Genomic DNA, 11,242 nt, shown 5'->3' with positions numbered 1-11,242 from the left:
ATCGATGAATCGTGTGGTGGTCACGTGGGCGGCGCGGGGCGTGGCCTGTGGGCGGCGCGCGGCGAGGCCTGTGGGCGGCGCGGGGCGTGGCCTGTGGGCGGCGCGGGGCGTGGCCTGTGGGCGGCGCGGGGCGTGGACTGTGGGCGGCGCGGGGCGTGGCTAATGGGAGGCGCGGGGCGTGGCCTGTGGGCGTGACCTCACTCGACGTGGAGCTGGGCAGGTGGAAAGCAGCAGCGCTCCTACGTCCGCTCGAATCTCCTCCTCCTCAATCTTGATCCTCCTCCTCCTCAATCTTGATCCTCCTCCTCCTCAATCTTGATCCTCCTCCTCAATCTTGATCCTCCTCCTCAATCTTGATCCTCCTCGTCGGCGATCTTCGTCGGTACCCAAAGGGCGATCGCCTCGACTCGCCCCTCGTGTCCCCGTGCGGACGAACGGTCCCGCCATGGGAGCGTGCTATTCCCGAACTCCGAAGCGCGAGCGTCCCAGCAAGAAGAGGTGAGTCGGACGCTAAAGCCTCACGCCGGGCTCCGTGTGAGTCGGACGCTAAAGCCCCACGCCGGGCTCCGTGTGAGTCGGACGCTAAAGCCCCACGCCGGGCTCCGTGTGAGTCGGACGTTAAAGCCTCACGCCGGGCTCCGTGTGAGTCGGACGCTAAAGCCCCACGCCGGGCTCCGTGTGAGTCGGACGCTAAAGCCCCGCAGTGTAAACACTGGGGGAGGGGTTGGTGACCATTGTTATAATCGTAGCCACAACTTATCCACGGTCTCGCGTCTTATTCAAGTCACTCTACTGCTGGATGAGGACCTCCCCACACCGTATGGGTCGTGGGGGTTATTTGACCATACTTCACCACTCTGGGCAGTGCGAGGTTGTCAAGGCGGGGGACAGCGATGGTGGAGTATGTAAGTGCAGTACAACGATGTGTTCAGCACAGTCCACCAATCACATTGTAGCCCCGCAGTCTCTAGCACCTGTTGTGATTTAGTGGTCGCCTATCCAAGCACTGATCGCGCCCATTCACAGTGACAACAAATACTGCCTCTGAGAACCCAAACTTTCATCAGCATTGGAGCAAGCAAGTCCTGTCTACTGGACAGTGTCTCATCACCAAAGTCGGGCTTGCTTGACCCAATACTGGTGACATACAAGGCCGTAATTATAATAAATATTGTGGGGGGGGGGGACGCATCCCCCCCAATATTCAAATATGCTCAAAATGTCCACCCCATTATATTGCTTTAAAATAGATTTCCGTTTATATGATTGTGGTTATGGTTGTACTTTAGAAATCACTAATCTCTGCCATTACATAGAATGTAACAAGAAAAGGTAAAAAAAAGAAAAAAACAGCAATATAATACAATATACACTATCAGACATTTTTGTTAATAAATAAATAAAAATCCCGTATTATCTTAGTTTTTTCGGTAAAGTTACGTTGAAGGGAAACAACAAAATAATACAATTTATTGTTTTATATATTTTTTTTATTATTTTGTTGTTTCCCTTCAACGTGACTTTACCGAAAAAACTAAGAATATGAATTACTGCAGTCACGAAAGCTTTAAATCAAAATAATCCCGTATGTTAGTTTATTTTTTTAATATTTTAGGCAGGAAATTCGTTTTCAAATTTAGATTTTTTTTTCTGGGGGGGGGACCCCCAGACCCCCTGGAAGATTTGGTCCCCCCCAATGTTGACTCCATGGCTACGGCTTTGGTGAAATGCCAGATGTTTTATGAGATTGAGATCCATTGCTTGGACGAACTCAATGCTGATATTAAAATCGAATCACTTATTGCAGGCATTGTAAGAAACACCGCTGCAGGCATAACCGTGTGAAGAATGGCCTTGATGACCACGCAGATGCATCCTCTCCCACCACGGCGTCACCGGTGGTGCAGGAAGGTGGTGCAGACACCTCATGTGGAAAGGTAATAATCATCACCATCACCGTCCCACACGAACACACAATCTCGTGCATTCAGCCACATGGTAACCAGCATAGAACACATCCACCACGGAGATGGAATTAATAAATAAGTTTATGTGCAGGTGCCAGCTAGACTCTTTTGCATTGTCGGACTGTGAGAGGATTATTTTGAATTTTCGGACTGTGAGAGGGAGTGACAGATTGGGGAGGCCTTCATCCAACATCAGATTAACTATGGCTGATGATTGTTGAATGATTCCTCTGTCATCGTATCATCACCAACTATTTTCTATCCGCTCCCGATTAACGGCCCGACACACATCATCACCACCCATCACAGTCACGCAATGCCACAATGTATCCGACTCCTGCACGGGAACTGAACTCATTGATCCATCTCTGCGGTGGCCGTACTCTTTCCTTTTTGGCTGCCATTCAATTACCAATCCCGTCCATCAGTTCTCGCGATGTATCCTGCACAATCCCGTTTATCGGAACGGCCAATTGGATGGTTCAAACGTGACTTTCTACGCGTCTTGGTGCACACTTTAGCTTGTGTTCCCCTACCACTGTACTGCACATGTGCACTCTGTATCTGGTGCGTAAACCATGAACGTGATTCCCTCGACAGGAGGCGCCGGCAGAGGGCCGGGTCATTGTGCCGCTCTCCCCACTTGACATCACTGGACGACCATTGCCCCATGGGGATGGCGAGCCCCCCCACGCCTCCGCTGACAACCCCCTTCTCCTGGTCGAGGAGAAGGGACCCAGCGAGGAGGAGGCGGAGCGACGCGACAATGAGCCGGAAGTCAGGTAGGGAGGGGACTGCGAGATGCAGCGGTGGACACTGTGGTCTGGTTAGGGAGCATCGGTCGTCTGGACGGGCAGTTAGACAATTACTGTAGGTGTGAGGGAGTGTAGGTGTGAGGGAGTGTAAGTGTGAGGGAGTGTAAGTGTGAGGGAGTGTAGGTGTGAGGGAGTGTAGGTGTGAGGGAGTGTAGGTGTGAGTGAATACGTATGAGGGAGTGTAGGTGTGAGGGAGTGTAGGTGTGAGGGAGTGTAAGTGTGAGCAAGTGTAAGTGTGAGGGAGTGTAGGTGTGAGGGAGTGTAGGTGTGAGGGAGTGTAGGTGTAAGGGAGTGTAGGTGTGAGTGAATACGTGTGAGGGAGTGTAGGTGTGAGGTAGTGTAGCTGTGAGTGAGTGTAAGTGTGAGGGAGTGTAGGTTTGAGGGAGTGTAGGTGTGAGGGAGTGTAGATGTGAGTGAGTACGTGCGAGGTAGTGTACGTGTGAGTCTTTGTGCAGGCTCATATATGAGTGTGAGTGTCAGCTAGAGCTCGTGTACACTGGTGTTGGTTCCAGCTAGCATAAGGGTACGCAGAATGACACTAGCGAACACTATTGTGATCATTTGTTGTTTTGTTTTTGTTCAGCTCTGAGAATGTTATCCTCGAGATCATCACTGAGGAGCGTTTCTCTGGAATCACGGTAAGAGTCTTGGTGTAGCGAGTTTATAGTCTCAGCCTGGTCACCAATTGTCATGTAACATTTGTTTTGCCACTTGCTTTGGTAGTTCGGCACAGCAGTTTGCACGCTGTGCTGTGAACCCAGCCACCTCAGTTGGATTCCCAGCAAAGGCTAGATTAATTGGAGGGGGATATCAGGGAATACGGACTGTACGTTTGTAACGATGTTTTAAACGTGCGGCTTAGCCCGAACACGCAACCTTGACACCCATCTACACGACAATCAGGCATACCCTGCTGACGAGACTCAGATCATTAACACCGGCCCAGAGATTCCCTGATGGAAAACATTGGTCCCACAAGCTCATAGTCCGATGAACTAAAATGTTAATTTCTTTATAGACTGTGAAACAGATACGCGTGCTTTGATTTTTCTTAAGTCGGAACATTCATCAGCTATGAGAATGCATTTGGCGGCACACCCTTATAAAATACAGCGTGGTCTGGTGTGGTTTGCTGTCTGCAGAACAGCGGTGATGGTGGCGAGGATGCACCGCGTCTGGCACGCGAGTGCGAGCCGCTGGAGCAAGGTGAGGCGTCGTTTCCTCTGTTATAACGGGTTGCGTGTGGATCCCCGGTTATAATGGACCGTGTGTGAGTCTTTGGTTATAAGGGGTTATGTGTGGGACCCTGGTAATTATGACCCATATGTGGAACCCTGGTTATAATGTGTGTTGTGTGGGTCCCTGGTTCTAACGGGCTGCGTGTGGAACCCTGGTTATAATGTGTGTTGTGTGGGTCCCTGGTTCTAACGGGCTGCGTGTGGAACCCTGGTTATAATGTGTGTTGTGTGGGTCCCTGATTCTAACGGGCTGTTTGTGGAACCCTGGTTATAATGTGTGTTGTGTGGGTCCCTGGTTCTAACGGGCTGCGTGTGGAACCCTGGTTATAATGTGTGTTGTGTGGGTCCCTGGTTCTAACGGGCTGCGTGTGGAACCCTGGTTATAATGTGTGTTGTGTGGGTCCCTGATTCTAACGGGCTGTTTGTGGAACCCTGGTTATAATGTGTGTTGTGTGGGTCCCTGGTTCTAACGGGCTGCGTGTGGAACCCTGGTTATAATGTGTGTTGTGTGGGTCCCTGCTTCTAACGGGCTGTGTGTTGCATTGATTGCCACAGCGGGTGGAGATTGGGCGGAGGGCAGCGTCCCGCAGCGCCGTCACCAAGAGCTGCAGCGCCACTTGGCGGAGACGGTGGAGAGACTGAAGGAGCTCAACGGCAACCAGGACCTCAAGGTATGCGGGGGGGGGTCGTGAGTTCAAATGCCCGATTCTGACAGCTACTGTATATTTGCAGTGTACGTATTCTCCTCATGGTTGCGTGGATTTTTCTCTAGGTCCTCCAGTTTTTCCCTCCACAATTAGAAACGCGTGTTTTTAGAGTATTTGGCTGATATAAATATCCATGCGATATTTCACTTCGTGGAGCTAGCAGTTGTAGCCGAGTCTCTTCTGAAAAAGAGCTATATAGCTCAGTGGGCCTTACCTAGTAAAATAAAAAACAAATAGTTTTAGTGTCATAGTTTAGTTTTAATAGTGTGAGTGTACCTGTGTGTGTGTGTGCGCGATGGGCAGACCAAGGTCATGAAGTTCGAGCTGGCCAAGGCCTCGTCAATGCCCATCAACCAGATCTCCAACACGTCTGGTGAGCACCGTCCCCTCCCCTCTCTCGTGAAACGTCGAGTCTCAGCCTGCCCCAGCTCCCGCGGTGTAAACGCACAATCGGGCAGCTTGCGCGGCAGTCACTGTGTCACGACTGCCGTAGTGCAGCGCTGTTGTATAATACACGTCCCCCCGTTTTTACCCGTGCCCCCCCCAACGTGTCCTCGTGCGCAGGTTCTCACCTGCGCGTCATCACCGGCAAGCTGGACTTGCTGTTGAGCGGCACGGCCGTCGTGTCGGGCACGCGCTCCACCAGCGTGTCGGACCACCCGCAGGGCCTGCTCTACGTCCTGCACCGGGTGGCTGAGAGGCTCGTGGTACGTCGACAAGCCCCCTCGCAAAGCCCCCGCGTCTTGCCTCGCAGTCAAATGCACCTCGCATGCACGCACCTCCACGGCACCACCGTCGTCATCGCCATCATCCACCGACATCTGCATTTCACCTTCGCCTGTGTGCTCGCTGCTAGGATCAGTTCACTTCAATGTGTGTTCATTTATTCTCACGGTTCATTCATCGATGCTTCTTATACCAGAAAGCCACAATGCGTCTCATCAAGAATGTTTTTTTTCAGCGGGGCTCCTCTTGCAATGTTTGTGAAGTTCATAATTGCCCGTTTAATTGGGAAAGCTAAATGAGATAGGTTATTTATGACAAACTAAATAAGTACAGCAAATTGGTTGTCTTCGGTTCCGGTTTCTTCACCTCACCCTCTCTCCCCCTGCGTCTCTGCCACTACAGAAGCAGAGCGAGGAGGAGGTGGGGTGGAACCACGCGGCGGTGTTCCCCATCGCGGCTGTCACCGTGGAACTGTGGCACCGCCACCCAGCCCTCGGGGAGCTCCTGCTTGCTCACCTGCTCAGCAAGTGCCCCTACATGGGCCCCGTCTTCCCTCGTCCCACGCCTGGGCAGAGCCAGGAGGACACTTTCAGGTGAGGGCACTAGGGACCTGGCTTGGGGGGCGGTGGTAGTTGGGGGGTGAGGAGTGAGCGGTGAGAGCTGTGCGTGCGTGTGGCGTGTGCTTGACGCCCGTGTCTCCCCCCATCACCCGCAGGATCCTCGGTTACCGCTTCGAGGATGGGAGAGTAGAGAACGAAGACTTGTTTCTCCAGAGAATGTCGGGCATGGCGCGCATGTACGCGGCCATCATCTCCGCGCCCGTGCCCCCCTCCAGTGGCAACAAGGTAGCACCGCCAATCCGGGGTCACGATCTCCATCAAGAATCGGATCTCACTCTCTCCATCACGTACAGTTTGGTTCGCTCTGCTAGTGTACGTGTAACATTGTTTGCATGCGATCTGCTTAAATCGTAAGCCACTGGCTCTGTGTAGCGCAAGTACGATAATGGGATTTTAAATTGACGAATCTCTCCCACACCTGCCACCCTACCCCACGCGTGCCGTGTGCGTGAATCGCAGAGCCACCCCCACGGCATGAGTCACGGCTGGACCTGGCTCATGCAGGTCCTGGATATGGAGCCCATGGCCAATGTCACCCCCACGGTGCTCTTCAGCTTTCTGGAGGTACGCACGAGAGCACACGGGCATGAGCACACAGCGCGTGCACAGGAACACACGGGTACACACACGGGAACACAGCGCACAAGCATTGTGATAGAGACGAGGCTGCCCTGTGACTTGTTCACATGCTCCTGGCGTGTGTGAGCAGGTGGCAGGTAATGCAATGGCGATTGCATACGGCGATCAGCTCTGGGAGCTGCTCGATGGGTTAAGGAAAGAATACATCCCAAGGTACCTCTCGCCCGGTGGCAGTCTCGTCTCCATCTCACCTTCACGAAGCCATTTATATTTGCACGTGTTCCTTGCATTGACGCCTGAAGTCGATTTGCTTTCTACTGTTTTTATGTTGTGGCAATAGACTGAATCACCTTGTCAAGTAACCAGCTAATATCAAAGTAACATTGCACTTGTACATACAGAAAGGTCCTTGCACCGCCATAATTTTCCCCTGCGGATCGTAAACTTTGGCTCTTGGAAGACTCTTGACCAGCCCAGTTTTCCACCCACAGCAATTGGCAGGGAGGCGGTAGCGATGCGATCGACGTGACTGTGAAGTCAGCTGTCGACAGCAGGCTCCCGTTACAGTGTGTCTCTGAACGAGCTTCAAGCTGTGGTTGGTGATGGTCACCGGTTAAGGACTGGAGCCGGAAGTTTGTAAGAATCGATGGATGCACAACTAAACTCGCTGCGTCTCTTCTTGTCCTGCAGAATCGAGAAAGTATCCATCCCGCAGCAGATGGGAACTGTGGTCAGACTGAGGCTGTTCCTCGAGGTACCGGCTTTGACGACACAACTTTGACACACACACATTTATTCCAGTGCCATTGTCATAACCCGCACAGCAATGTGTGTAGCATTACCTTAAGTCATAACAGCCGCGGAAGGTGACATCACATAATGATATCTGAAGTCACTCAGTAGCTCCCTTTATCCATGCTCGCAGCAATCGCCATCCTTAGTGGGCACATTGCGAGCTGGTCAGGAGACGTCAGTACAGCAGCGGAGTGAACGTAACTGTGCAGAGCTGTGTTTTATCCGAATGTGTTGTGGCTTTTCCCCGGGTATTCTGGATTCTTCCCAATCGCCAAACTTGCCTTTACGGAATTCGCCAAACATCCCAATACAGGGCCATCCTGAAGTAGAGTGTTAACACTCAATGCGGCCAAAGTTACATTCATTAGGGGCATAGTTAGTACCATGTGTGTGGGTGTAATTATTGTCAAAGCATTTGTAAGTACATGTCAATGAAATCGTAAATATTAAGAGTTAGAAAATCCAAATTAGATGAAAATTTGAGTTGAACAAAGGTATTTTTTCGTGAAGTAATCTGTGCCCAGGATAATACCTTAAACTCGCTACACTTGAGACTCCGGTTTAATCACAGATGGCTGAAACCTCAATTCAAACCCAAGATCTGAGTGGTGCTGGCTTTGCACTCGAACACATAATTAGCCCCGTATTCACTTTGTCACTTAATGTAATTTTTTACGTGTCGGGAAGTTGGGAAACACTTCCCAGAAATAAATTAGTAATTCTCCTCTCATTCCGGCATGCGTACACACGAAGGGACGGTTAATAGTCAATTGCCTGAATCACCAGGTCTCCCCTTCACACAGGGTTTCTAGTACATCATCAGACATGTGCGGCAGTCCTACCCCAGGATTGTGTATAACTCACAAATGACATCATTCCCTACCGCATTACACCAGGGATGGTGGGTTAGGTAATTGGGATCATCTACCTCACACCTGAATGGGAGGAGCAGGAGGATGGGTTGAAAGGTGATTGGCCAGGAGGGTTGAAGGGGAAAGGCAGGGAAGGGTTGAGGGAAAAGCTCGATGGTGGATCGGGACATTTGCCAGGAAACTCTTAACGCGTGTGTCGGACTGTTCAATAAACATACAAATAGCACAACCAAGTACGCGTCTAGAACTTCTCCACAAAGTGCGCTTTGGGCTGAAAAAGCCTCTGACCGGCGTGCATCGCTTCCTGCACAAGAAACAGCAGCTACATTAAAATAACTTATTAAATATTCACCTTAACAGCACTCCAGACACCAGAGCGAGGCATTCTATTGGCACGCTGCCACTGGTTGGCCCTTCAAAACCCATGTGGAGCTGCTGGGCTGCCCGGACTCGAGTATCCATTAATCCCTGTTTGTGTGTGTTGTGTTTGTGTGTGTTGTGTTTGTGTGTGTTGTGTTTGCCTGCAGGACTGTTTTGTTAATCGGGAGATTCCTTTGCCAAGCGGGCATCTCTCAGAAGAATTTTGGAAGGCTTAATAAGATCACCCTTCACACCTGTACATTATGTAAATATGTGTTTTATGCAAGTAACTCCCATAATACAGGTTTTCTAGGTTAGATCGCATAAGTGTACAAATGTGTCGTTAACCCCGCCACCACCCGACACAGGCAATGAGTAAGGTTTGTCACGTAAACAGAATATGCCAATTCGTCACTAGTACAGTACACCGCTTTGTTGGAGAGCAAAGCCACAACATTTACAATCTGTGTACGATGTTTCGCCAGTAATGACAATGAGCTTCTTCAGGCTGCAGCCAGATTTGTGGAGAAATCCTGTTTCGTTCCTTAACTAGAGGGGTAGTAGATGTGATGACAACACTTGTGTGTTCTTCTTGTGCCGTGGTGGGGGGGGAATTAATTAATGTAAATAATTAATGTATATAATTAATCTATATAAATAATGTATATAAATAATGCATATAAATAATGCATATAATTAATGTATATAATGAATGTATATAATTAATGTATATAATTTATGTATTTAAATAATGTATCTAATTGCTGCTTTGTAAGCCAACCATCAAATAATAAAATGTTTAAATGCAGGTCAGCATGCTTCAATAGTGATTACCGTTGGTATGGCTATTTTAGTATACACAATCAGCAGCAGGTACAATAACAATGGCCTTGCATAATGCGCATGCATAATGTACATTGATTACCATATATATATAACTCAAACGGCAACGGATACCCACAGTAATTTATATGCATTAATTCATCCCTCCCCCACTTCGCGCAAGAACGGCACACAAGTGATGTCATCACATCTACCCCTCTATTTAACAAAACAGGAGGATTTCTCCACCAATCTGGCTGTCACCTGATGAAGCTCGTTATTACTGGCGAAACGTCGTACTCAGATTGTAAATGTTGTGGCTTTGCTCACCAACACAGCAGTGTGCTCTACTAGTAACGAATTGGCACGTTCTGTTTACATTATAAACATTACTAATTGGCAGTGTCGGGTGGTGGCGGGTTTTTTGACACATATTTACGCGATCTAACAAAAAAAACCTGTATTATGGATGACGTCAGTCGCGAAAGCTTACGTGTTAAACAGTAAATCATTTATTCGTAAATGAAATAAAAACCCTGAATTGCTACATTGTGTCATGGTTGCTTGTATGCAATATCTACAGTGGTGTGTTCCTGGTGTGTAAACAGCAAAAAATAACTGCAAAACATGCACAAATACACACGAAGATGAATAGCAAAACAAAAACTCACTGGGCATGACACACCAACCGGGCCTTTATATGGGAAGAGACAGCGGCATTAACCACGATGTGTTCATCGTCATTTGCTGAAGGCTACCAAATGTTTGGATGGCTCAACCAGGACACATGGTGAATTGGTCGCCCCTCTATCTGTCCCCCTCCTACTTTACATAGCCATGCTTACACTAACAACCGTTAATATACTCTGCCCACTGATCATAGGCCTCACTAATCTATCAGCAACGCTGGAGGACCCAGAGAAAAATCCACGTGATCACCACACGGAGATAGAACACGCAAGCTCAAAATATACAACAGGCAACGCCAGGTTCCAGCACCGAACCCACGACATCCTCCATGCCAGGCGAGGGAGATAACGTCGCCTTCGCCACGGTTGATGCCATGGGTTGGGGTTACAGTGCACAGAACGTTACTAGGCCCAGACTCCAAGAACACAACAGCGGTCACGTCACACCTTTATCACTTTTTATTTCGGATTCTACGGATACAAAAGTTTCCATGCTTAAGATGACAATACTTTGCGTTGAGATGATACGCAGTGATATTTGCAGATACATTTTCGTCTATGTCACAAAAATGATTATAAAAACAAAAATAGTTTGGCTTCTTGTGGGGCAGAATCCCCCCCACCACCCCTCAGGCACGGCTTTGACACCGCACACCGCACGGATTTTTACAAAAACTGTTCCACCATCAGTCGTCATCGGCACCTATCGGCCACGAGCGCGCGTTCAGCACAAATCACAAAACGTCGGACGTGTCCGGCCCTGTCCGCCTGGCTATCCAGGCCCCAGTCGCTACCCAATACCAGAAACCACCACCCAGCAACAGCACCACCGTCACCACAACCAACAACAACTGCCGTAAGCCACCGTGACACGTTACGTGAACTGAGACCCACGTCTAACAGAGAGGGTCCTTGCCTATAAACATGATTTGAAGATTTCGTGACTGCAGGAATCCATACTCTTTGGTTCTTTCGGTCAAGTCACGTAGGTAGAAAAAATAATACTAGATCACGACGTTTCGATCGCCACAAGCAATCGTCTTCAGGTGGGA

General features: G+C 49.4%; 1 protein-coding gene across 2 annotated transcripts; it reads left to right on the top strand.

Moving 5' to 3' along the window:
• Window positions 1-184: 184 nt before the first annotated feature.
• On the top strand, window positions 185-10,048 carry LOC142923825 (mRNA export factor GLE1-like). Of its 2 annotated transcripts, XM_076064807.1 has the most exons (14): window positions 187-498; window positions 1,808-1,937; window positions 2,568-2,749; window positions 3,366-3,420; window positions 3,925-3,988; window positions 4,576-4,691; window positions 5,031-5,100; window positions 5,292-5,434; window positions 5,856-6,046; window positions 6,169-6,298; window positions 6,533-6,637; window positions 6,783-6,865; window positions 7,343-7,406; window positions 8,847-10,048. In XM_076064807.1, exons 1-14 carry the CDS (start codon window positions 446-448, stop codon window positions 8,913-8,915), a joined length of 1,455 nt encoding a protein of 484 aa, XP_075920922.1. In that variant the 5' UTR covers window positions 187-445; the 3' UTR covers window positions 8,916-10,048. The 2 variants fall into 2 exon arrangements, with proteins under 2 accessions (XP_075920924.1, XP_075920922.1); XM_076064809.1 differs by lacking the exon at window positions 6,783-6,865 and having other exon boundaries at window positions 185-498.
• The last annotated feature ends 1,194 nt before the right edge of the window (window positions 10,049-11,242 follow it).

The sequence above is a fragment of the Petromyzon marinus genome, unplaced genomic scaffold (assembly GCF_048934315.1).
Source record: "Petromyzon marinus isolate PM22_M1 ecotype Great Lakes invasive population unplaced genomic scaffold, UKy_Petmar_22M1.pri1.0 PM_Scaffold_76, whole genome shotgun sequence".
Classification (NCBI taxonomy): Eukaryota; Metazoa; Chordata; class Hyperoartia; order Petromyzontiformes; family Petromyzontidae; genus Petromyzon; species Petromyzon marinus.
This window is presented reverse-complemented; position numbering and strand designations above follow the sequence as displayed.

What these genes read in the sequence shown, in the direction of transcription:
- LOC142923825 (XM_076064807.1), top strand. Translation starts at nt 446, where the DNA reads ATGGGAGCGTGCTATTCCCGAACTCCGAAGCGCGAGCGTCCCAGCAAG. An exon ending in AGGAAAGAATACATCCCAAG is followed by an intron (nt 6,866 to 7,342) that starts GTACCTCTCGCC and finishes CTTGTCCTGCAG; the next exon opens with AATCGAGAAAGTATCCATCC. An exon ending in GACTGAGGCTGTTCCTCGAG is followed by an intron (nt 7,407 to 8,846) that starts GTACCGGCTTTG and finishes GTTTGCCTGCAG; the next exon opens with GACTGTTTTGTTAATCGGGA.